The following is a 25,797-nucleotide window of genomic DNA, read 5'->3' as shown; positions in this document are numbered from 1 at the left end:
GTTTGCTGACATATATTGGATTTTAAGCTTTGTATCACCAGTCAGGTTTTGTAAATCAAGCCAAACACTGTACATAAGGAAGACGTGGAACTTGCGAAGAAAATGCGAAAAAGTGTTTGTGGGTTATCGTCCCTAGTCACATGCTGACGGCGAAAACAAAATGGCGGATCGCGTAGGTACCGATCGCGTGCGAGGTGGTGGTAAATATTGTGCTCGGCTTTTTGTTGCAAGAACGCCCGTTACAAACAGAGCTGCTTCGGGAAAACTTTCCACAAGTTCCCTAAAGAAGAAAAAAGGTGGGTTGTGCAGCGATTATTTCATCAGGTTTACCTTCTTCAGAATGAGAATGCAATGGCTCGAGTCAACTCACTCAGATTTATAAGCCAACTGTCTCTGGGCATTTTTGTCTGCTATGATACTACAGTATTTATAGAACTAATATGCAAATGAAATATTACAAACATAGCATGGATCGGTTCATTCTGAGATTTCTGTACTAGCTGTACTATGTACGCGTGTGTCTGCGTGTGTACCTGTGCCTGTGTACACTGTACTTACGACTGTGAGTGTGAGTCAGCAGTCAGTACAAAACAACAGTTTACACTTGATGACAAACTACCCGTGGGCATATTTGCCGAAATCTTTATCAAACCTTGCTTACGGGAAAACTACAGTACAAAGGTACATCACTCATCCGTTTTGCGTTCAGGCAGAGCGTTAGATTTAGACTGAAGATCTGATTTATTTTTTGTCTTTCCTTTTTGCTTAGTTTAACAATAACATTGTTGTTTTTATTGTCAAACTAGGTGCAGAATATGGATGCAATTCACAAGGCGAGAGGACTTTGAAAAGCTGCAGCCAGCTGATGTTCAAGGTCTCAAGCTTTGTACTGATCACTTTGAGGCCAACCAGTAAAACAATCCTGCAGAGAGGATCACTTGTGTGGAATGCTGTCCCGACATTGTTTGCAGTGCCCAATTCACCACCGAAGGTTATTTATTTATTGGTTTTAGGTTTTTGCAAACCAATGAAGCACACTATTAAATGCAGGTTGAGTAATGACAAGTTTGAGGCTGATGTAAGAATTGAAAAAAAACAGCATTGTTCCCATCAAATAATGCCTGTTTGCATTTAGCGCAAAAAAATGATAAGGCCAACAAAAAAAAGTTACTTATTTTGGATCGACGTCTTGATTATGATGATTATGATGAACTTATTTTGCCAAAAAACAGCCCCAAATGGCAAAAAAAGTATAGGGTCGGCGTCAACAACAAAAAAGTTGTATGTTTCTGGTCACCTGACCCTACCTATGTTTTCCCGACGACCCTAGACTTTTATTTTGCATTTTCAAAAATAAAAGGGGTATTCGAAAATCAATTGTTTTCCTGTTTTTCAACAAAATAAGTTTCCCGCAGTGGGGCACTGCGGTTATGAAATTAAAGGCCCCTCCTGTTTTTGGAACCGCAGGAGCTTTCTAGTTTGCTGTTAGGTAGATTTTTGGTTCCTCTTTCCTGTCATGCTCTCTTTTTCTTCATGAATTCTTTTCTTTTTTCTGCCTTCTTGCTCATTCACCTGTATTTTTTCCAAAAATCTCTTCTCTTGCCGCTTGTCTCGCGATTCATGTATAGTTTAATCTGTTAGTGTTCTGATGTAAGTCCAGCAGTAGATAGGTTAAGCCTATTTTAACATACTGGAAACTGGTAATCTTCCAGTAGGTATTAATTTAGTTTTACTAAAGCCTGCTGGGACACAAGTAATGGGTTAGTGCATTTGTAAACAGGAATCGCTTGACAAGTGGCCCCCTTCATCCCCCCCTTCCTCGTCCTGATATGGCTCTGCGTAGTCGGCTGGACGTTAAGCAACAAATAAACAAACAAACAAACAAACAAAATAAGTTAAAAAGATGGTTTAAAAAAAAAAGTTTAGAAAAAAAATCTCCACCTTTAGTCATGTTAGGCCACAAAAAAAGTCTGTTTAAGGTAACATAGGCCCCCCAAAAATAGCGTCGGTAGGTCGGCTTTTTATTTTTGTATTTTAGCCATCTGAATATTTTAATTTCATTTTTTAATGCCCCCAAAAAAGTCTAGGGCCGGTGGGAAAAAAAATAGGGTCGGTCCGGATACTGTAAACAGATTATTTTTTGTTTTGCCTTACGAGAAACATACACTTTTTTGTGTGGCCTGAGACCAATGCCATGAAATTGGGAGAATTGTTTCATTGTGACTGGGTGTTGGTTGTGAGTTTGTCAGTTAAAGAGCTGTGCATTTGCAGGTTGCTAGTGGGAGGAAGCCACCATCGCAAAGGGTAGCTACAAATGAAGCCAGCACCGACCTGTCGCCTGATGCACAAATTGTTCAACCAGGTAAGAGATTTTTAACCATGAAGAACACCCTGACATCAAAAAATGTTTAAACCCATCCATTACATAGTTGATAATTGCTGTATAGGGTGACGGGCGCTGTGGCGGGGTGGTAAGACGTCGGTCTATTAACTCGGAAGGTCGAGGGTTCGAATCCCGGTCGCGGCCGCCTGGTGGGTTAAGTGTGGAGATGTTTCCGATCTCCCAGGTCAACTTATGTGCAGACCTGCTAGTGACTTATCCCCCTTGGTGTGTACACGCAAGCACAAGATCTTGTAATCCATGTCAGAGTTCGGTGGGTTTTAGAAACACAAAAATACCCCGCACGCTTCCTCCGAAAGCGGCGTATGGCTGCCTAAATGGCGGGGTAAAAACGATCATACACGTAAAATTCCACTTGTGCAAAAAAAATGAGTGCACGTGGGAGTTTCAGCCCACGAGCGCAGAAGAAGAAGAAGAAGCTGTATAGGGCGGATGCATGGATGGATGAAATTGTACCTGTAGTTCCAACACGTAAAGATGGGAAACATATCCTGTTAGAGGCATGGTGTAACAAGAAACAATTAAGTGGCTCTATTCCCATCTCCCCCCCCCCCCCCTTTCCCCGTCGCGATATAAGCTTCGTGGTTGAAAACGACGTTAAACACCAAATAAAGAAAGAAAGAAAGAGGCATGGTGTGTGAGGAGTTTACCTGGTACTGTTGTCCTAATCAATCAATCAATCAATCAATCAATATGAAGCTTATATATCCGTGGGTACAGTTCTAATGGCCTCACCCATTCAGTACCAAACAAGGTCAATTCCATCATTGTTCCACATCGTATCCATAGTTGCTAATACACTTCATTTCTGGCCTGCCTTCCTACGCTATTGTTTATTTTCATTTTGTGATTTAATTACACGTGTTTTAATTTCTTCCAGGTTGTAACTTGTTATGGTTATGTTATTTTATGTGTGTTTTCTTTTTTAGATGACATTCAGGCGATCCTGGAGGACATAGGATGTAAAGCATCAAAGTCGTCATCTTCCCCATCCCCTCGTGAAGCGGAACTTTGGCAGAAGGTCAACAAACTGAGGAGCAAGGTTTTCCGATTAGAAAAGAAAACGATGGAACCCCGTGTAAAACGAGCGAGTAAATTAGCCAAGCCTCCCAAGAAAGACTTTGTAGTAGAACAGTTGTCTCATATATTATCAGGCGAGGCGAGCTATTTTGCCATTTATGCCTGTTACATATTTACCGGTTATCTGCTGCTGTGTCCAATCCTGGCAGAGACGGGAACGCATGTTACCAAGGAGCTGAAGGAGAGTCAATGAGATGAGAGAATGTGATTAACAATTGCCAACTCTCTCCGTACAAAGAGGGTCCAAAATTGTATAAAAAAATAGATGGTAGGCAATTCAAAATTAAAAAAAGGACTCTCGGAGCATGGACTTAATGAGTCAAAAATTAAAGAAGGCTCTATGAGCCGAAGTACATGTTTTGTCTATTGTCTTTTTTATTTTGAATTCCCTACCATCTATATTTTGATACAATTTTGGACCCTCCCTGGTGTGTTGTTTCTGATGTACCTTTTAGTCTGTTTACAGTAACATAGGCACACAAAAAGAGGGTCGGTAGGTCGGCTTTTCTTAAAAAAAATTTATAACCATCTTTTTAAATTATTTTGCAAAAAAACAGGAACAAAATTGATTTTGTTTTCTTTTTCTTTTTTTCCAAATGCCAAAAAAAAAAGTCTAGGGTTGGTCTAGAAAAATAGGGTTGGTCGGGATACCGTAAACAGGCTATTTTGCTTTGTTTTGCCTAAGCAAAGACTAACAAACTTTCTTTAGGGTCTGACATTGTATATACTATACAATTTTTGGGGTATTAACTAAATACATACAGTTTTCGATTCCTTTTATACTTTTTCACAAATTAGCCCCCCCCCCCCCCCCCTTTTTTTTTTTTTGTAGTCTGCCCTGGGGGCGGGAGGTCTCCTAATTTCGGTTTCTAGGGTCACCTTATGCTTCCCCATGAGCTGAGAACTTAATTTAAAATGAGCCTCGATTTTTTTATTTGTATTTTGTAATTGTGCCTTTGTCCAGTCACATGATTTCACTTTGTACTTAAAAACTTGGCGCTGTCATCATTTATTGCTATTTATTGTTCAGTTGTTCAGTATTTATTGCTATTGGGCATCAGTTATTCAGTTGCCCTCTTTCGAATGAGCCATGCATGCATTATGGATGTGTTTAGCAATGTAAAAGAAGAAACAATGTGAAGCAAACATATAGCACCAAATAAAATAACCGAATCAGAATGGAAACTTCTTCAGTGTATGTGTGTGTGTGTGTGTGTGTGTGTGTTTGCTGTTTTAAATACCGAAAATGTGAAAATAAAGCAAGTCACAGCATGAGAAAGATCGACTGTACTAGTCATGACAAAGCAGGAGACAACCTGGTCAGCATGTAGAAAAGGGGAATAACTCGTATTTAGCCATTCTCATTTCTAAGCATGCCCAATGAGGAAGTTATCCTTCTTCCCATTGTAGTTTCTTTGATCAAGCTCAGTTTAAAAAATAAATCTTCTTTTAGAACTTTGAAATTAAAAAAAAAGTAAATGGTGTGGTGGTATTTGTTCTTGTTTATTTTGTCCTCCGAGGCTCCATATTTCTTCAAACTACATCTATTAACACTCTGCTACTATGTTGTGCTGGTTTCGTGTTTAACTTACACCAGACAATATAAGTAACCTGTACTTTTTTTTTGAAAACCACTTTTGCCTTTATATCACACCCTGGCTTGTGTATGCTAAAGTGGAAACCCTGTCTTAAAGACATCTGACACCGATTAAACAACAGTTCTTCTTCTTCTTCTTCTGCGTTCGGGTGCTGAAACTCCCACGTACACTCGTGTTTTTTGCACGAGTGGAAGTTTACGAAACAACCGTTAAAAATCGCCGATATTTATGTTTAAAGTCTGACAAAACAAATGTGTTAAAATCAGAGAAATCGATCGTTGCGTTTTTAAGATACAGCCTCATAAATATGTTGACATTTCTAGTGTTTTTTTGTGTAAATCAGGGTAGGCTATTGGATATGGGATCTAACTGATTAATTAAAATCACAAATACTTGTTTTTGTATGTGGCGTAAATACCGACTTTGTGCACATCAAAATGATGGGTTTTGTCACGAATAAGTTTCCATTCTTTCTGAAATGGCTAATATTCGTTAATTTACATGACGTTTAACGTGCTAAAATTAGACCACCTGCTCACTTCAACTGAATATATCTGCTAATAGAACCGTTATATTTTCATAAAAGTTTGACATAATGCACACCTGGGTCTACACAATTAGATACACAAATTGTCATTCCAAATTTGAAGACAACGGGCCCAAAAACACAGGAGTTATTATCACTTCACCCACCCCATTACATTCCTATTGACAGGATACATTTTGTGTAATTATTCATTTCTACATCTGAATTTGTAAGAACTTTTGCACCCATGCTTATAAATTAGAAGGTGTTTGCAAGGTAAATTGAGGAAGCGATGGGGCGGGGGGGGGGGGGGGGTGTTTGCACTTTTGTCAACTGTGTTTTTTGGTTTTCATGCTGAATTTCTGCTAAATGTGCAACTAAAACACTGTAATTATGTGTCCTCACAGGAAAAGGCACCGCACACAACACAAACAGTGTTCACAAGATCTGAGGGACCGAAGATTAGGCTACAGGCTTATGCCAAATCCAGCTCTACAGCCTCAGAAGTCTGCAAAGTGATGTGTTGCTTCTCTGAAAAGCTCGCTTGTGGTTTTTTTTCTCATGGCAAACCATGTCGTGAAATTGCATCAGGTACGTGCTTCAGTCATTACTACAAAGGTGTTGAGTATCATACAGTGTTCTAAGTACTCTTTCGGTCACCGACACACGTTTTTGATCTAACACATGTTATGCTGTTCTGTTCTTAAGAATAAGATATGCTGTGCACAGCACTGAGTTGCCTTCAGCATAGTACAGTGTAACAAGAGGCGAAGCCTTCAAGGCTTCCGTAAGAAATCGACAAACAGTAACACAAACTAAATCACTCCGTCACACATACACACACACACAGTAAGCATAGACACAGTGCAAGAGTGGGAGACGCTAGATCTAGATCTGTCTGTCTGTAGCCTACTTACGGGGACACGACTGCCACTGAGATCGACACTGCCCTTTCGACAGCGCTTCCTCGCGCAGACACTGAAAACACGCTGTGCAGATCAACCTGTAGGGAATCTCGGCTTTGGTATCTTCTTTATCTATTTTTTCCAGAGCCGCTACGAAACCGAACAATGTGAAATCGTCTTCCCCGAATCGGCGAATGCAGCTCGGTTAGAACTAAGAAGTGAATCTATACCACAATGCTTCACGCGATCTGACCTAACCTTGACCCCTGACCTGGTCTACATACCACACACAACACAAACCAGTCACCTGTTTTTACCCCCCCCCCCCCCCCCCCAAACCCACCACCACCCGTTTTCTTTGGATACACACGTTATCTACATACGTGCTGACGAAATGTTGATCATTGCTTCAATACTTTGGAGCTGTTGCTTGGATAATAACCCGGTAAAATTAGTATTTCGGTGTTCAGTCAAATGTTAAAGTTTCTATCACACACGCACACACGCACGCACGCACAGACAGACAAAAGTTAGCATCGCATAGGCTACACTTACGTGAGCCAAAAAAGTACTGTGCAGTGCCAGGCAGTCAATTGTGCTACCTACACAAGTTATTCTACCGGCACGGTTGGCCTAGTGGTAAGGCGTCCGCCCCATGATCGGGAGGTCGTGGGTTCGAACCCCGGCCGGGTCATACCTAAGACTTTAAAATTGGCAATCTAGTGGCTGCTCCGCCTGGCGTCTGGCATTATGGGGTTAGTGCTAGGACTGGTTGGTCCGGTGTCAGAATAATGTAACATGAAGCCTGTGCTGCGACTTCTGTCTTGTGTGTGGACGTTAAATGTCAAAGCAGCACCGCCCTGATATGGCCCTTCGTGGTCGGCTGGGCGTTAAGCAAACAAACAAACAAAAAAAGTAAATGGGCGTCTTTGTGTGCATGTGTGAGTGTGTGTGTGTGTGTGTGTGTGTGTGTGTGTGTGTGTGTGTGTGTGTGTGTGTGTGTGTGTGTGTGTGGGTGTGTGAGTGTGGGTGTGTGTGTGTGTGTGTGTGTGTGTGTGTGTGTGTGGGTGTGTGTGCGTGGGTACGTGAGTTTCGTCTGCCATTCTTCTGATTCACTTTCCCTTACACCTTATCTCACCACCCTACCCGTTCAGCCCACCCCCCCCCCCTCCCCCCTTTTTATTCGCAGAGCTTACCGCGAGACGTCGAATGTTGCGGTCTTGCTCTTTTAACTAAAGCAGGGCCGGACTACCGGGGGGTTATGGGGGTTGCGCACCCCCCCCCCCCCCCTAGCCTAAACATGTACCTCACTTATTTAAAACATTTTTTATTATTGTTTATTTTATGCCGTTTCATGCAAGGAGCGACCATTTTCCTATCTCAGAATATTTATGGGGCAAAGCCCCCTGACCCCCACAGGGGGCTCTGCCCCTTGACCCCGCCAGGGGGAACATACCCCTGGACCACCACTGGCAACCCCCCCCCCCCCTCCTCTTAGCCTAGTCCGGCCCTGTAAAGTGCATTTCATTTCTAAGATTCCTTCCCTTTGTTTATTTACTTTTGTGTTATGCTGGAGTAGCATCATTTGCTCATCTGTCCGTTTGTTTTGGTTTGTGAGGACCCTTAATATGGACCGTTTCCTAATACGGACTACCTCCGGATCTAAAATAAAATACAAAGAACTAGCTAGACCGCTCAACACAATTTCATTCACTGCATTTTGCCCACAGCTCAGAATAACGTGAACATGTCACAATAGTTGTGGACGCACAAGAAACAACATCGTTACGCTTTTTCATATTTTTCACTTCTGGTAGCGCTCACTCTAAATTTGAATTTTAAAACGGACTACTTTTTGTCTAAAGACTATGTTTTCGTTACACAAAATATACTATAATACGACAGCTACGACTGTATTTGTTACATATTAGCAGTCTGGGTCCAACGTTTTTTGGCTCAAACAAGAAGTAATAGCCAAGTCATTAAGTATGTTTGTGTCCACTAATGCGGACCATTTTCAACAAACACAAAAAGTAAAAGATAATGATTTGTTTCAGTGATCGGTGAAGAAGCTTGCTGAAAATAACATTCGATCTTTTATAAAGTATACCAAACAGTCTCCTTTACAACATATTTAGTCAAAGCTTGACAAAATGTAACAAGTCGCGTAAGGCGAAATAACAACATTTAGTCAAGCTGTCGAACTCACCGAATGAAACTGAACGCACTGCATTTTTTCACCAAGACCGCATACTCGTAGTTTCGTCAGTCCACCGCTCGTGGCAAAGGCAGTGAAATCGACAAGCCAGAATAGTGCCGTAATGGTCGCGCTGAGCAGGGTAACATGCTTTGCTGTATCTCTAATCTTTTTAGCGTACTGAGTTTGTTTTTAATCCAAACATATCATATCTATATGTTTTTTGAATCAGGGACCGACAAGAAATCAGATGAAATTGTTTCTAAATCGATTTCCAACAAATAAATATAATTTTCATATTTGTATTTTTCAGAGCTTGTTTGTAATTGAAATATAACATATGTATATGTTTTTGGAATCAGAAAATGACGAAGAATCAGATGAAATTATTTTCGGATCGTTTAAAAACATATTGTTTTTAATGACAAGTTTGCGGTTTGTAATGACCAAATTCATTTCTTAAGCCACCAAGCTGAAATGCAATAACAAAGTTTGGCCTTTGTCGAAGATTGCTTTGCCAAAATTTCAATCAATTTGATTGAAAAATGAGGCTGTGACAGTGCCGCCTCAACTTTTACAAAAAGCCGGATATGGCGTCATCAAAGGTATTTATCGAAAAGAAAAAAAAATCCGGGGATATCATTCCCAGGAACTCTCATGTCAATTGTCATAAAGATCAGTCAAGTAGTTTAGTCTGAATCGCACACACACACACACACACACACACACACACCCACACACACACACACACACACACACACACACACACACACACACACACCACGACCCTCGTCTCGATTCCCCCTCTAAAACATCTAGTCAAAACTTGACAAAATGTAAAAAGGAAAACAGGTATAGCGTACCACTTGTGGTTCGTGGGATATTTCGGCGAACAACGACCAGTTTCTCAAAGCTGTAGGCTTCCCCCAGGTCAATCTCGACGAAGGCCTTCCGGTCGTTGGAGCCGGTGATTGGGCACGTTATCGAAATGGATGGGGTGGTTAAACCGTTCACTAACAAGCATGGTATCTCGTTACCGCCCAAAGTGGAGCTCATCTGCACTTCTTTGTTGTACGCAATGCTCTCTGTAAACACATACACAGAATAAAAGTGAATTTGACCTTCATATGACACAGGCACTCGACACTAGGTTGGCGGGGTATTATGCGTTGAATGTCACGTGGTTAGGGGGATGGACGCTCTTCTCCACTAACATTTCTGCAAGGTAAGGGACTGATTCGTGCGGAACCACTCGACCTCGCAGGCAATTTTGAATTCCTGACATACACAACGGCAATGATAGCATCAAGTATACATCGAAGTATCTGACAGTGACATATTTAAGCCAACTAGACGTTGAAACTGCTGATATTCTGCAAAACTGCATGGAATTTTGAGGCACAGAATCCAATGTCGCTCTAGACGTAACGGAACTTACACATGACGTACTTCCCATTCCCCAACTCAACAAGAAGGGCAAAGCCCACACGACTCACATGCTCAACAGACCTTGATCTTTCTTTCAGAATAATTTTACAATAAAACTGAGAAAAACAATATTTATTCAGTCCCCCACACATATGTAGTTTTGGAAGAGTTATTTTCAATAGTTCAAGGTCAAGGTCACTTCAAAATATATACATTTCAACTTTGAAGGACCCTGTGACCTTGACCTTGAAGTGAGGTCAAGTTGCCAAACATGTTTCTGAAGATCTTGTAACCATACACCATCAGGCCACAATTGGTGTTGATAGACTTAATAGTGTCCAAGAAATATACAATGTTAAAGGTTTCACAGACGGACGGGGGTGACGGACGCCCGGACGCCCGGAAGGACAGGCGGACGATGTCGGTGAGTATATAGACTCACTTTTGTAAGTATAATGTATTTCCCTCACACATATGTAGATTTGGAAGAGTTACCTTCCATAGTTCAAGGTCAAGGTCACTTCAAACTATGTATACAATCCAACTTTAAAGGACCCTTGCGACCTTGACCTTGAAGCAAGGTCAACCAAACTGGTGTCCAAAGATAGGGCTTACATTGCCCTGTATAGCATACATAGCTAAGGTTGCCATTCTCGATAACTTCAGAAAAAAATGCGAAAATGTGAAAAATGGTCGTTTTTAAGACAACAATTACGGCCCCTGTGACCTTGAACTTGAAGTGAGGTCAAGTTGCCGCACATGTTTTTTGAGATCTTGTAACCATACACCATCAGGCCACATCAGGTGTTGATAGACTTAATAGTGTCCAAGAAATATCCAACGTTAAAGTTTTCCGGACGGACGGACGGACGGACGGACGGCGGGACGGACGGACGGACGACTCGGGTGAGTACATAGACTCACTTTTGCTTCGCATGTGAGTGAAAAAACCAAGTACACGAGAACAAGCGACTGACAGATCGAAAGACTGTACATGTACTGTACTACGAAAGATACATACACCCCCCCCCACCCCCCTCCCGTATTTCATGCGATGAAGTTGACGTTTCTCGTGTTAAACAGGTTATAAAAAATAACACGTTTACCTGAGTGTGACCGGCACAGTTGGCCTAGTGGTAAGGTTGGCCTAGTGGTAAGGTTGGCCTAGTGGTAAGGTTGGCCTAGTTGTAAGGTTGGCCTAGTGGTAAGGCGTCTGCCCCCTGATCGGGAGGTCGTGGGTTCGAACCCCGGCCGGGTCATACATAAGACTTTAAAATTGGCAATCTAGTGGCTGCTCCGCCTGGCGTCTGGCATTATGGGGTTAGTGCTAGGACTGGTTGGTGTCAGAATAATGTGACTGGGTAAGACATGAAGCCTGTGCTGCGACTTCTGTCTTGTGTGTGGCGCGCATTATATGTCAAAGCAACACCGCCCTGATATGGCTCTTCGTGGTCGGCTGGGCGTGAAGCAAACAAAGAAACAAGCCTGAGTGTGTCCTGAGTTTACCGTATCCCATCCGATGAAGTTGACTTTTGAGGTTTCTTGTGCTAAACTGGTTAACGTTTACCTGAGTTTACCTGATTTCTGTTCTGTGAAAGTCACTTCACAATCATGGCTCTCCAGGTCGCGACCACCAGTCGGGGAGGAAAATTTATTTTTGACAAGGAGTTCCAGTTTAGAATTGACAAAAAGACCGGAGAAAAAATGCATGGCAGTTACTATTTTTCGTTACCTGTAGGACTCGCAATTTTAATGATCGTTACCCGTGTAACCTTTGTGTTCCACGCAAAACCTTCAGAGTTGTTCCTGGGATCCAATTACTTGAAACAACTCTCCTGACAGGCACGTTATTGTTTTGCTATTTCCACAGCCTTACAAAACAACTCTCCTGACAGGCACTTTATTATTTTGCTATTTCCACAGCCTTACAAAACAACTCTCCTGACAGGCACTTTATTATTTTGCTATTTCCACAGCCTTACAAAACAACTCTCCTGACAGGCACTTTATTATTTTGCTATTTCCACAGCCTTACAAAACAACTCTCCTGACAGGCACGTTATTATGTTGCTATTTCCACAGCCTTACAAAACAACTCTCCTGACAGGCACGTTATTATGTTGCTATTTCCACAGCCTTACAAAACAACTCTCCTGACAGGCACTTTATTATTTTGCTATTTCCACAGCCTTACAAAACAACTCTCCTGACAGGCACTTTATTGTGTTGCTATTTCCACAGCCTTACAAAACAACTCTCCTGACAGGCACTTTATTGTTTTGCTATTTCCACAGCCTTACAAAACAACTCTCCTGACAGGCACTTTATTGTTTTGCTATTTCCACAGCCTTACAAAACAACTCTCCTGACAGGCACTTTATTGTTTTGCTATTTCCACAGCCTTACAAAACAACTCTCCTGACAGGCACTTTTTTGTTTTGCTATTTCCACAGCCTTACAAAACAACTCTCCTGACAGGCACTTTATTATTTTGCTATTTCCACAGCCTTACAAAACAACTCTCCTGACAGGCACTTTATTATTTTGCTATTTCCACAGCCTTACAAAACAACTCTCCTGACAGGCACTTTATTATTTTGCTATTTCCACAGCCTTACAAAACAACTCTCCTGACAGGCACTTTATTATGTTGCTATTTCCACAGCCTTACAAAACAACTCTCCTGACAGGCACGTTATTATGTTGCTATTTCCACAGCCTTACAAAACAACTCTCCTGACAGGCACGTTATTATGTTGCTATTTCCACAGCCTTACAAAACAACTCTCCTGACAGGCACTTTATTATTTTGCTATTTCCACAGCCTTACAAAACAACTCTCCTGACAGGCACTTTATTGTGTTGCTATTTCCACAGCCTTACAAAACAACTCTCCTGACAGGCACTTTATTGTTTTGCTATTTCCACAGCCTTACAAAACAACTCTCCTGACAGGCACTTTATTGTTTTGCTATTTCCACAGCCTTACAAAACAACTCTCCTGACAGGCACTTTATTGTTTTGCTATTTCCACAGCCTTACAAAACAACTCTCCTGACAGGCACGTTATTATGTTGCTATTTCCACAGCCTTACAAAACAAAAGACAACAAGAAATTGTTTTTTGTATACGATTCGCCTTCGTCACCCATACCCCTCACTGAACCACCTTACCCTTTGGAAGACGTCTTTTCTTTTAAACACCATGCCACGATGTAGTGACATGGACGGAGAAAGGAACACTCTGTGGGGTGCCTGTTTCAAATTGTGATGGAAAGCGCCTGTGCTCGTAGGCAACGGGCTGTGTTTAGCTGACAGAGCATAGCTGATCACGGGGATTTCGTTTTGCAGGGGTTCCACGTGGGTGATTTTGCTGTCTGGGCAAAATCGGCTATGGCTGAACTGAATATGTGACACACGGAGTCACGTGCTATTTTCAAGGTTGTTTTGTGAGGACATGAAACTGTGCACTTGAACATTTTGCGGCCAGAGAGAATGACAGGTTTCTTGTTCCCAGAAGTTTGTTGGTTTACAACACGTTGGTGATAGACCATTTCATGACAGCGTGCCGTTCTGCAAGTACAGGAAGGGCTTTTGGGAACGAACAAGAAGGGACCACTTTTCGCCGTCTACATGTTATTTTGACGACAAGGTCGTCAGGTGTGACTCTTGGCTGAGCGGGGGAATGTTCCAACGCATAAAGGAATTCAGCGCAGGGGGGGGGGGGGGGGGGGGGGTGGCAGGAAATTCGTTGACGGACGAAAGCCATACAAAGGAAGCGGATTCGCTTAAAGGAGAGCTACTTACATTAGGCTGGTGAGGTAATAAATCGTTATTTGACGCCTTTTACGAGTCTGTGTTTGTGGAACGAAATACTCTCTGTTGTTCTTTCCAGGTTAGAGCATAATTTGCTCTTTGTGACGCTAAACTAATAATCTGCATTTGTTTTTTGCAGATATGGAGAGAAGGAAGGCAAATGGCTGATTTGTTGTTTTAAAAGTTCGTCTGTGCAGGCCACGTGCTCGATGAAATATGTAAAGGTGACATGTTTGAAGGTGGAGGGTGAAGGGTTGCGTGGCATGTTTAGTGCACCAATGCTTTTTGTTGCAGCCTATTTCCTACCTATCTTCTTACCTATCTACGTATGTCTGCGGTGTTGCGGGTATGCGGTAGCAGGGACTTCTATATGCTGTAACCTGGTGTTCTGGTGGATTGCTGTCGCTGTTGTTGTCCCACCATTCTACAGGGTGACCCAAAAAAAAGAGTACCCAAACAAAACGTCATAAATTGAACAAAAATAAAGCAATCTTCATAAAATGTATTTACACACACAAGTAGCCTCTGCATGATTTGCACAGAAAATTTTAGCGTTCTAGCTTGTCTTTCAGGAAAGTTATGCTCATTCTACAGAACATGCTCCAAATGGCCTCCGCGCCGATTCAGGCAAACTTGAACTCGCCGCGCAAAGTTATCAATCACCCGCACACACTCCTGTTGCGAGATTCCGCGAATGGTTGTTGTGATGGCTCGCTTGAGTTCTGCGATTGTCTGTGGGTTGTTCCTGTAGACGTTGTCTTTCAGGAATCCCCAAAGATAGAAATCTGGGGGATTTAAATCCGGGGGAGGCCATTTGGAGCATGTTCTGTAGAATGAGCATAACTTTCCTGAAAGACAAGCTAGAACGCTAACATTTTCTGTTGAAATCATGCAGAGGCTACTCGTGTGTGTAAATACATTTTATGAAGATTGCTTTATTTTTGTTCAATTTATGACGTTTTGTTTGGGTACTCGTTTTTTGGGGTCACCCTGTACATTTCTTACCATTTATGGTAACTACGGGGAGGACCTTCAGCGACTGAATGAGGCGCCTGATGTCTCCACTATTCCCTGCTTCGTTTCTACGCCAGCCGGCACTTCATTCAACGGAGCAGTTGTGGAGATAGACTATTCACGGGTCGCCCACTCAGTGGCAAAAAGCTAAGTGTGCAATGTCATTGCGCCCTTTTTACCACCGAGTCATCTTTTATATTTGTGATTATATTTGAGTGGTGACAACGTGGGGTGTGTGACACCTGCATTTAACCAGCGCTTTTGCATAATCGGCTAACTTTCCTATCTATACACGGGATCAGCGTGATATTATCATTTTCTAAACTTTAACTGGCATTTTTGTCAGTGACCTATTTTTACGTTTTGAACGTAAAACATCTTTTGGAGTGAAGTCTCGAGTGAGGTTGCGAGATAATATTTTAACAGGCGTCTGAAACTTATACTTATACTTTTGTTGATTCTATCTTTGTTATACGACTGCGAGAGTGGATCGTGGTGTGGTTAGTTAGTTAGCAGTAACTAACCGTTCATAATCACCTTTTGTGATCTGTAAAACGTGACAAACCCAACCCTCGGAGGATTTTACTATTTACTATCTATGACCCCCCCCCCCCCCCCAAAAAAAATATATATATATTACAAAAACCTGTTTCATCTTCATAAATAATGTTAAAGAGAACTCCTTATGTGACCTGTTTCAATCCATTTGATTATTCAACCCTAAGAATATTTCACTTATTTAAAAAGGCATCCCCCACCCTCTCAACCAACCTCCACCCACCACCATTACTAGTCTGACATACTTATTTTGAAACAGGATATCCTTCTTTTTTTTTTAACAAGAATCGTAATGATTATTATTTTCTGGACCAAATTGAGTTTTGGCTAGCCCAGGCAAAATATGTAATACTCCAAGACTTGTGTGACCTTATTTCTGACACCTTAACATCGTAATTAATGCAAGGCCGCTCACAAGAAATAACGGTTTTAGGTGTGACGAAAAAATGAACAGGGCCTGAGTACGATGATAAATACCAGATTTATTTTACGACCATTTGAAAAATACATACATCCCCCGTGGCTGCCCGCATAACGAAATCGTTTTTCTCGTGTTTTGAACTTGCCGGTGTGTTACAGCTTAGTTCTCGAGATAGGTGTGACCACATGACGTCATTTAAATTTGCGTCATCGAAGATTTCTGCCTTGGAAGAAAATGAAGATTTCTGCTTTTTGTCTGCTTTGAAGGTAGGCCGACTTTACAGCGCACACGGCAAAATGCAAGTCGTATTGGACAAGGATGTTGTTATTCTTCTTTCTTCAAACAACCGTAGATTTGTTCTTGGCCATATTTTCGAGCTGGGCATTGCTATATTATGAGACAAACACGTTTAAACACAAATTCGCTTGAAAACGATGATCATTTACTCCGGAACTGCAACGTCAATTTGTCAAAACAAAAACTTCTGGCTCAATATGCGGAAACAGACTGGTAGTGTCATATTTTTTTAATGGGTTTGGAAGAACTGCTCCTGATGTACACAGCACTCCGGTCCTGTTCTTTTGTTGTCAGACCTATCTCGAGAACTTAAGCGTCGCACAGAACCAGCGCCCTTCCATTAAATATGATGTCTTCACCAACAGTCTAGCAAAGACTTTGACCAAATCAAATCAATGACATCATAGCTTAATGAGGTCAAGACTTATATCCTTGGTAGCTCAATGGACATTTTTAGTGGTGAAAATCTTTTCCAGCAAACGTTTTCATGCTGGGACTCTAAAATGCGATAAACACACACAATTTGGTCATGTCTGATAATTTTCAATACATACAATAGTGTAAGATTTAGTCTTGTGCTCCTAAAATAATTGTGACTATATCAGGTTATGTTGATAGATTATAAAACCCTTAAAGTGTTCAAAGTGTCAAAGCTCTAGCTTTTAAAAAAAATCTGAAAAAAGTCAATGTTATGTTTGTATGAATCGAACACGACCCCCTGTGACCCCAAAACTTGACACGGGTCAATCAAACTTAAGGTAAGACGGAATATTACCAAACCCTAAAAGTGTACAAGAATTCAAAGGTCTAGCTTCAAATCAATCCGAGATAATTTCAACGTTAAGTTATAATGAAACGAACATGACCAATCTGCGACCCTCAACTTTGACGAGGGTCAACCAAATTGGGGTCACTTTGTGAGATGGTCAAATTCTAAAATTGTGCAAAGTTTCAGAGGTCTAAAAACTTCTGAGATAACCTCAACGTTAAGTTTTTTTGTTCATGGACGGACGGACGGACGGACGGACGGCCGTCCAGACATAAATGAATTCTAATACTCACCAATTACTCAGGTGAGTCAAAAATTAAATAACCCAAATATCTGCCACGTAATGGCGCTCAATTGAAAACACGAGGTTCTGCGTCCTTTTGTTTGCATTTTGTCATGTTGATGTTACAAACTTTGCGTAATGTCGGTGAACATGACAAAACCATGACACACAGAAACCATTACAGCATTTAGTCTCGTCTCATCTGTGACCGGCAATGAGAGTTGGTGAACGGGACAAAGCAATGCAATTTCCTGTTGCAACCGAGACTGCTGAGAGATTTGAATCCGACTTTACCCGACTAGCGATACGGATCGCTAACGGGGCTAACTGTCTTTGGAGGCAAACACAGTACATACATGTATGATTTTAGAGAAACTTTACTAAGACTGAGACAGAGAGAATGTATGCAGCAGAAATAACTCTGTGAAAAGATAAACTTACCGAAGTCTCCATCAAACTTATCATTAATATTACAAACCGGACAGCGACAGTTGTCGTCATCTGCACACACACACACAAAAATCACGCCATGAAGAAACATACTAGCAAGAAAACCCTTCTCACAAGCAGCAACACAGTCATGGTGAAACATACCAGCAAGAGCACCCTTTAAACACACACACACACACACACACACACACACACACAGACACACACACACAGACACACACACACACAGACACACACAGAGCAATACTTTCATTATGATACATACCAGCAAGAGCACCCTTCGCACAAACGCATCAATACAGCCATGATAAAACATACCACAAAGGGCGCCCTTCTTACAAACGCATCAATACAATCATGATAAAACCTACCACAAAGGGCGCCCTTCTTACAAACACAGCAATACAGCCATGATAAAACCTACCACAAAGGGCGCCCTTCTTACAAACACAGCAATACGGCCATGATAAAACATACCACAAAGGGCGCCCTTCTTAAGGCTGTTCTTAACCAGACGAACCTTTGGTTCGCGAACTAGGTTCGTGGGGTTCGGCAAACCTCAAGACTGGTTCGGCGAACTTGTCTTGGTTCTTAACCAGACGAACCTGAGTTCGCGAACTAGGTTTGGGGGGTTCGGCGAACTAGGTTCGTGGGTTGGAAAAGGTTTGCAAGTCATGTCTTGGGAACCTTGAAGATCGGGCCGAACCTTTGACTCTTCTGCCAAGGAGGAAGACAAATTATTGAAAAACTGAATCTCAATGGCGGACGAAATCACCCAAGTCAAAATTACATTTTCTGAGATTGAAAAACAACGCCCAAACGAAAAGGTAGAATGGTGACTTCCGTTCGATTTCAAGTTAAGCTTTTCACTTTTCCGAGCAAGACAACCGCTGAGAGTGAAAAAACGCCGCTGTTCGACTTCGAAATTTCCAGTCGTAGACGACCTTCGCTTCTGCAGCATTGTTAGTGTAGGTGAGGCAGTGTTACTCATTTCGCTGAGCTCGTTGGCTCACGTAAGTGTAGCCTATGCGATGATAAACTTTGTCTGTCTGTGCGTGCGTGTGTGTGTGTGTGATAGAAACTTTAACATTTCCGAGTCTATGGATTACGTCAGTCTCGGTCAAAAGTGTTTGACGTGTGTGATAGAAACTATTTGAAGACGTCACATTATGACGTAAGAGGGTTAGACGTCACGCAAAGGAATTACTGAAAGTCTCGGTCATTGTTATTGTGAGCGGGCCGAGACTACTTGGCAGATCCAGGGTCTCGCTTTCTTGCACAGTTTCACCTATGCTTACTGTGTGTGTGTGTGTGTGTGTGTGTGTGTGTGTGTGTGTATGTGTGACGGAGTGATTGAGTTTGTGTTACTGTTTGTCGATTTCTTACGTGAGCCTTGAAGGCTTCGCCTCTTGTTTTCGTATTGTTGTGCATTAGGATCATCTAGTATGATATGAATAAAAGCAAGAATGACTTCGGCATGTAAACGCATTGATTTTGTCGAAATCAGCACAGCAGTAAGCTAGATTCTTTCTGCTCAATTTGTTTGATTTTTGTCTTCAAAAGTTTATGACTTTGATTTTGATTGTTTGTTTATCTCATCGGCACAACATCCATCAGGCAAAATATCAATATGTTGAATGATAACGTTGAGATAAGGAAGTTCACACATTTATCTGCTTGCAACAACAATCGCAAGGACAGATCTGTCTGCTTCGTTGACTGCTAGATTTTCATTGAATTTCCCAAGTAATGATCTCGTTTTCAATTAGATCTGGACAGTGTTTGTGTTCTTAGATTCATGAGTGATCATGCAGGCTGTTTGAGATCATAACATTGTGTTTGTTTGTGCTGGTGCAATCTGCAGATCAAAGGGGACGGACCGCAGGATGACCCAGTGATCAATACAACTTGCGTTCACCACTCAACATCGTCAGTCTTCTAACTCAAGGGCAAACAGAAAGGTACATGCTGGTGAATTCATTGTGCAGTGTATGTCTGTGAAGATCAAGATAGTTGTTAGCTGGAACTGATCATGCTTATTATTATCAAGCTACATACACACTCTGCCGCAGCACCACCCTAAACCCATAACAACACTCTCCAGTCCAACTACCCCCACCCGTCCGTGCAACGTATATATGTTGCCGTCTGTACCTTGTTTGTGGTTATGGGGAGTGCTCAAATAGTTCCATAACTGTTAATATAAATTAGAAGTACTGAGAGTTTTATTTTCCATTGCTCTTTCCCCTTCCTCCTTTCACATTACCAAATCCCTTTGACCCACCCCCCTCTCTCTTTTTCTGCTCTCTTTTTCTTCTTTTACTTCTTCTTCTCTTTCTCTCTCTCCCCCTGTATAAATAAACTCTCTGGTTGTTGCTTCTGTAAGTGTCAATTTTCAGAATGCCCTTGTAATAATTTCAGCGTCTGCCCATGGAGTCTATAGGTCAAAGTCTCAAATGTGATGTGATCAAGAGGATATATCTGCCTTTAGTACAAAACATCAAACAAAAAAGTCACACTGCATAGCGATACAAGTCGCAATTTTACCAAGAAAACCTCACACCTTATGGGAAGAAAGACCCTGACTGTTGCAGTGTGTTATGCATTTGAAAAAAAAATCAAAAATTGTGTACTTGAATTCTACAGTTTGATCAGCTCTGTGTGTTTGAAAAAGTTACCTTGATCATTCTGACATGCTCTTGCTCAAATCACATCCCAGACAATATTGTAGACTCCATTGATAGATGCTGTGGTGCATGGAAGAACTGCAGGAAACCAACACAACAGCCAATAGTTTCTAAGCTATTTTGTTATTTTATTTATTTATTTTTTGCTTAACGCCCAGCCGACTACGAAGGGCCATATCAGGGCGGTTTATTTTCCATTCTCTATGCCCACAACGATAACAAATGACAGGGCATACTTTCGTATAGTAGCTGTTCGTGCAAATGTCAGAAAACTTTTTAGACTGGTTAACGTGAAAAAAGTCTGTGCATTTTTGTGTTTTGCTACTGCATGTGGTAGAATTTCATGGTGTTATTTGATTTTGATCTCTTGCAGTTTTTACCGCAAGGATATCTACAATGAGCAAATTTAAAGATATACATCCCAGCCCATGGTGCAGAACAGTCAATGAACAAGGTATGAACTATAAAGCGTTGTTTGCATCATTTGTTCAAATGCAAACAAATCTGCTTCATTGATTGACTGCTATATTTTCATTTTATTTCCCAAGTAATGATCTCGTTTTCAATTAGATCTTCACAGTACAGACACGTGTTTGTGTTTTTAGATTCATGATTGACCATGCAGGCTGTTTGAGATCATAACATTGTGTTTGTTTGCAATCTGCAGATCAAAGGGGACGGACCGCAGGATGACCCAGTGAGCAATACAACTTGCGTTCACCACTCAACATTGTCTTCTACCTAACTCAAGGGCAACAATAAAGGTACATATACTGGTGAATTCATTGTGCAATTAATGTCTGTGAAGATCAAGATGTTAGCTCTAACTGATCATGCTTAATATTATCAAGTTACATACACACTCCGCCGCAGCACCACCCTAAACCCATAACAACACTCTCCAGTCCAACTACCCCCACCCTTCCGTGCAACATATGTTGCCGTCTGTACCTTGTTTGTGGTTATGGGGAGTGCGCAAATAGTTCCATAACTGTAAATATAAATTTAAAGTACTGAGAGTTTCATTTTCCATTGCTCTTTCCCCTTCCTCCCTTCACATTACACACTCCCTTTGCCCCATCCCCCACCCCCTCTCTCTTTCTATGCTCTTTTTTATATTTTTTTTTACTTCTTCTCTTTCTCTCTCCCTGGATAAATCAGCTCTCTGGTTGTTGCTTCTGTAAGTGTAATGTAAAGTTCTACCTCTCTGCATTTGTATTGTTATTTTTCAGAATGCCCTTGTAATAACTTCAGCGTCTGCCCATGGAGTCTATAGGTCAAAGTCTCAAATGTGATGTGATCAAGAGGATGCCGCAATGATCCAGGTAATATTGCAAATACTCAAACTGATCTAAATGCAGAAGCCTAACGTGATCCACAAACATTTCTGCTTAAACATTACAGGGTTACAGTACACCCAGAAAAACCGCTGTATGTTTGTGCATATTATCTGCAAGTGCAAGCAACATCGACCCTCTCCCCCTGCTCTTTTTCCATCAGCAAGAGCAACATATATTTTCATGTACAACTTTTCTAGTGCCTCTTATGTTGTATAACTGTTGATATTTAAATGAAGCAAGTGTTTGTTTCCAATGGCACTGCATTTCCCATGTACACATACACACACACATTGTCTCTGCCTGTCTGCCTGCCTGCCTGCCTGCCTGCCTGCCTGCCTGCCTGCCTGCCTGCCTGCCTGCCTGCCTGCCTGCCTGCCTGCCTCTCTCTCTCTCTCTCTCTCTCTCTCTCTCTCTCTCTCTCTCTCTCTCTCTCTCTCTCTCTCTCTCTCTCTCTCTCTCTCTCTCTCTCTCTCTCTCTCTCTCTCTCTCTCTCTCTCTCTCTAGTACCAAGCTGAAATGCAATACCGAAGTCCGGCCTTTGTCGAAGATTGCTTGGCCAAAATTTCAATCAATTTGATTGAAAAATGAGGGTGTGACAGTGCCGCCTCAACTTTTACCCAAAACCGGATATGACGTCATCAAAGGTATTTATCGGAAAAAAGTCCGGGGATATCATACCCAGGAACTCTCATGTCAAATTTCATAAAGATCGGTTCAGTAGTTTAGTCTGAATCTACACACACACACGCACAGACAGACAGACACACACACACACACACACACACACATACACCACGACCCTCGTTTCGATTCCCCCTCAATGTTAAAATATTTAGTCAAAACTTGACTAAATATAAAAAAGGAAGAAAAGTCCCAAAGATCTCCCTTGACTTTGGGCTATCGCGACTCTGTTGCTGCTAGCTTTCCACTGGGAGGAAGTGATCCGAATGTCCCAGCGACGGGACAATCTAGTAATGATATGGAGAAAGAAAACAAAATCAACGGAGTCGCGCTACCCCAAAACTCAAGGGATTTTGTTTTTGTGCCTTGACTATTGGGATGACAAGAAGATATCGGGAACATTAACGTGATTTGTAACCTAAGTCACGCCAAAACGCAAATAAACGCGTTTTTGACACCAAAAATAGCCTGTTGGGGTCCTTTAAGTTTTTTGTCCACGGCGGGACGGACGGACGGCCATACAACCGGACACATATGAATTCTATTATTCACCAAGTACCCAAGTGAGTCAAAAAATGTAAAGAAACAAAGTTAATAAGGTATTCACCTTTTTTTCTCCACAGACATAATACTTAAAGGAACCTGTGCACAAAATGTATATTATCCTACATACGTGAAAGAGACACTCGTGAGATATTAATCGTTCAAATCACACGTGTGTAGATATGTAAATAAGGTCATGTCAAGCAAGTCTGGCAGGGACCTGTTTTTCAACTGCTTATGACGACAAAATCACCGAGACAAACGTCATTATAGAAAAAAATTGCGCTCGCTAATTACCCTCGATGAATTTTTAGAACTTCTTCTTCTTCTTCTTCTTCTTCTTCTGCGTTCATGGGCTGAAACTCCCACGTACACTTGGTTTCTTGCACAAGTGGAATTTTACGTGTTTGACCGTTTTTAACCCGCCATTTAGGCACCTTTCAGAGGCAGCATGCTGGATATTTTTGTGTTTCTATAACCCACCGAACTCTGACATGGATTACAGGATTTTTTCCGTGCGCACTTGGTCTTGTGCTTGCGTGTTCACACGAAGGGGGATAAGCCACTAGCAGGTCTGAACATAAGTTGACCTGGGAGATCGGACAAATCTCCACACTTTACCCACCAGGCGGCCGCGGCCGGGAATCGAACCCTCGACCTTCCGATTAAGAGGCCGACGTCGTTCCACCCCGCCACAGCGCCCGTCAATTATTTATTTTAATTTATTTTTAGAACTAACACGTCACGCCAAACTTTCAGAGTGACGTTTCTTTACTTTGACGTAATCGATTGCACGAGGCTTTAGAAGAGATCAAGGTTCCAAAACAAGCGTCTTCAATTTAGCTGCCTCGACTGAGGACATTTTCAGTAAAATACACGTAAGTACGGTATGTAGGATTTGTACGGTGTGTATGTTGCTTTTTCAAGTAGTCTTTCTTTCTTTCTTTCTTTATTTGGTGTTTAACGTCGTTTTCAACCATTCAAGGTTATAACGCGACGGTTTTCAAGTAGTGAACAGCTCGCTTTCGCTCGCAGTTCAGTATTTAAAAAAACAAAAAACTATTGTTAATCTGGTACGACAAAGCAAGCCATTTAGTATTCTCTCCATACATTCCACGAGGGATTGTAATAGTCTATCATCCCCTTAAACGAGGCAAAAATGCAAGCTGGCAATCGAGGTCAAACATGCTGTCACTTACTATTAACTTGTCTTTCACTTCTGTGGACGGCGAGGCTGTACACGGCACGCTTGTGAGGTTTCGCCTTGCTGTCGACTAACATCTTCTCCGCTTCCATCTTGTTCCCACCTTCCTCCAGGACCACAGTTCTCTCTTTCTCCCGTGGCGGTGGAGCCGCGGAACTACTTTCGTTCCCACGTCCTGTACGGGGATTCTGTTTGGTGTCTGCTTCGTTTGTGGCTTTCTTTGTGGCTATTCCACTGTGCTTTGTCCCAAAGGGGGGGAAGGCTGTACCATTTCTATGGCCGTGTGTCTTGCCGATGTGTGGTACGGGCTCTGTTTTGGTCTGATTTTTCTTCAGAGACAGGGCGACTGCATCCGATCCTTCCTGGTCTTGCTGGAGGGCAGAAGATGTTGTCCCCTTTTCTGTGACAACTTGTCTCCACTGATCGGGCGTGTTGCCTGGTACTTTCTCATCTTTCTGTGTGTGTTGAGACACCGGGTGATTTTCAAACCGGTCTTTCATTGGGGTAGTGGACACCGCCTTGTGTTCATTCTGCCCTTTTATGGCGTGCTGTACTATGCCCCTTTCATTCTGACTTTTCTGGGGGAGTTGGCGCGCTGTATGAGTTTCACCAAGGTCCTTTTTGAGATTGGTTAAGATGTCCAGCTTTTCGGTGCGGTCTTTGTGGATGTGGTCCTCTTGTGTTTCTTTGATTGGGCCTTCTGCTGGTGCTTCGTTGATTGAGCCTTCTGGTGGTGCTACGTTGATTGAGCGTTCTGCTGGTGCTTCGTTGATTGAGCCTTCTGCTGGTGCTTCGTTGATTGAGCCTTCTGCTGGTGCTTCGTTGATTGGGCCTTCTGCTGGTGCTTCGTTGATTGGGCCTTCTGCTGGTGCTTCGTTGATTGAGCCTTCTGCTGGTGCTTCGTTGATTGAGCCTTCTGCTGGTGCTTCGTTGATTGAGCCTTCTGCTGGTGCTTCGTTGATTGAGCCTTCTGCTGGTGCTTCGTTGATTGAGCCTTCTGCTGGTGCTTCGTTGATTGAGCCTTCTGCTGGTGCTTCGTTGATTGAGCCTTCTGCTGGTGCTTCGTTGATTGAGCCTTCTGCTGGTGCTTCGTTGACGAAGCCGATTCCTTGTGTTTCTTTGATGAAACCTTTTTCTTGCGCTTCTTTGATGTTGCCTTTTATTGGTGTTTCCTTAATATTGCCTTTTTCTGGTGCTTCTTTGATGTAACCTTTTGCTGGTTCTTCTTTGATGGAGCCTTTTACTGGGTCTTCATTATTGGAGCCTTTTTCTAGAGTTTCTCTAATTAAGCCTTTTTCTGGTGCTTCTTTGGTGTAGCCTTTTTCTGGTTCTTCTTTGGTGGAGACTTTTTCTGGGTCTTCTTTATTGGAGCCTTTTTCTAGTGCTTCTTTAATTGAACCGTTTTCTGGTGCATCTTTAATGGAGCCTTTTTCTAGTGTTTCTTTGGTGGAGACTTGGTGTGCACGTCGGGACACGATGCCGCTTTCATCCTGGCTTTTCTTTAGAGAAGGCGAGACATCCTCTTTCCAACGTCCTTCTGTTTGGTCCCTAACCGCCATGGTTTTCTTTGGCTTACTGCGACCGTCTGCTACATTCCAAA

General features: G+C 42.2%; 2 protein-coding genes and 2 long non-coding RNA genes across 5 annotated transcripts in view; 2 read left to right on the top strand and 2 right to left on the bottom strand.

Annotated features, from left to right (window-relative positions):
* The window catches only part of LOC138972612 (uncharacterized), a 198,220-nt gene extending 172,429 nt beyond the window's left edge, over window positions 1-25,791 (bottom strand). For both annotated transcript variants that reach the window (XM_070345269.1, XM_070345270.1), the window contains exons 1-3: window positions 24,193-25,791; window positions 17,734-17,793; window positions 9,571-9,792 (exon numbers count right to left, since the gene is read on the bottom strand). In XM_070345269.1, the coding sequence (XP_070201370.1) occupies window positions 9,571-9,792; window positions 17,734-17,793; window positions 24,193-25,756 (1,846 nt within the window). In that variant the 5' untranslated portion in view covers window positions 25,757-25,791. The remainder of the gene's footprint in view (window positions 1-9,570; window positions 9,793-17,733; window positions 17,794-24,192) is intronic.
* The window catches only part of LOC138972614 (galactoside alpha-(1,2)-fucosyltransferase 2-like), a 162,790-nt gene that overhangs the window by 13,802 nt on the left and 123,191 nt on the right, over window positions 1-25,797 (bottom strand). The window lies entirely within an intron of this gene.
* LOC138972618 (uncharacterized) lies at window positions 66-4,660 on the top strand. Its single transcript, XR_011457680.1, has 3 exons — window positions 66-991; window positions 2,272-2,362; window positions 3,331-4,660. It is a non-coding gene; the product is annotated as an uncharacterized lncRNA (long non-coding RNA).
* LOC138974940 (uncharacterized) lies at window positions 20,793-21,755 on the top strand. Its single transcript, XR_011458457.1, has 3 exons — window positions 20,793-20,883; window positions 21,097-21,193; window positions 21,662-21,755. It is a non-coding gene; the product is annotated as an uncharacterized lncRNA (long non-coding RNA).

The sequence above is a fragment of the Littorina saxatilis genome, linkage group LG8 (genome assembly GCF_037325665.1).
Source record: "Littorina saxatilis isolate snail1 linkage group LG8, US_GU_Lsax_2.0, whole genome shotgun sequence".
Lineage (NCBI taxonomy): Eukaryota > Metazoa > Mollusca > Gastropoda > Littorinimorpha > Littorinidae > Littorina > Littorina saxatilis.
Note: the sequence above shows the minus strand (reverse complement) of the source record. Positions and strands in the feature narration are given on the sequence as shown.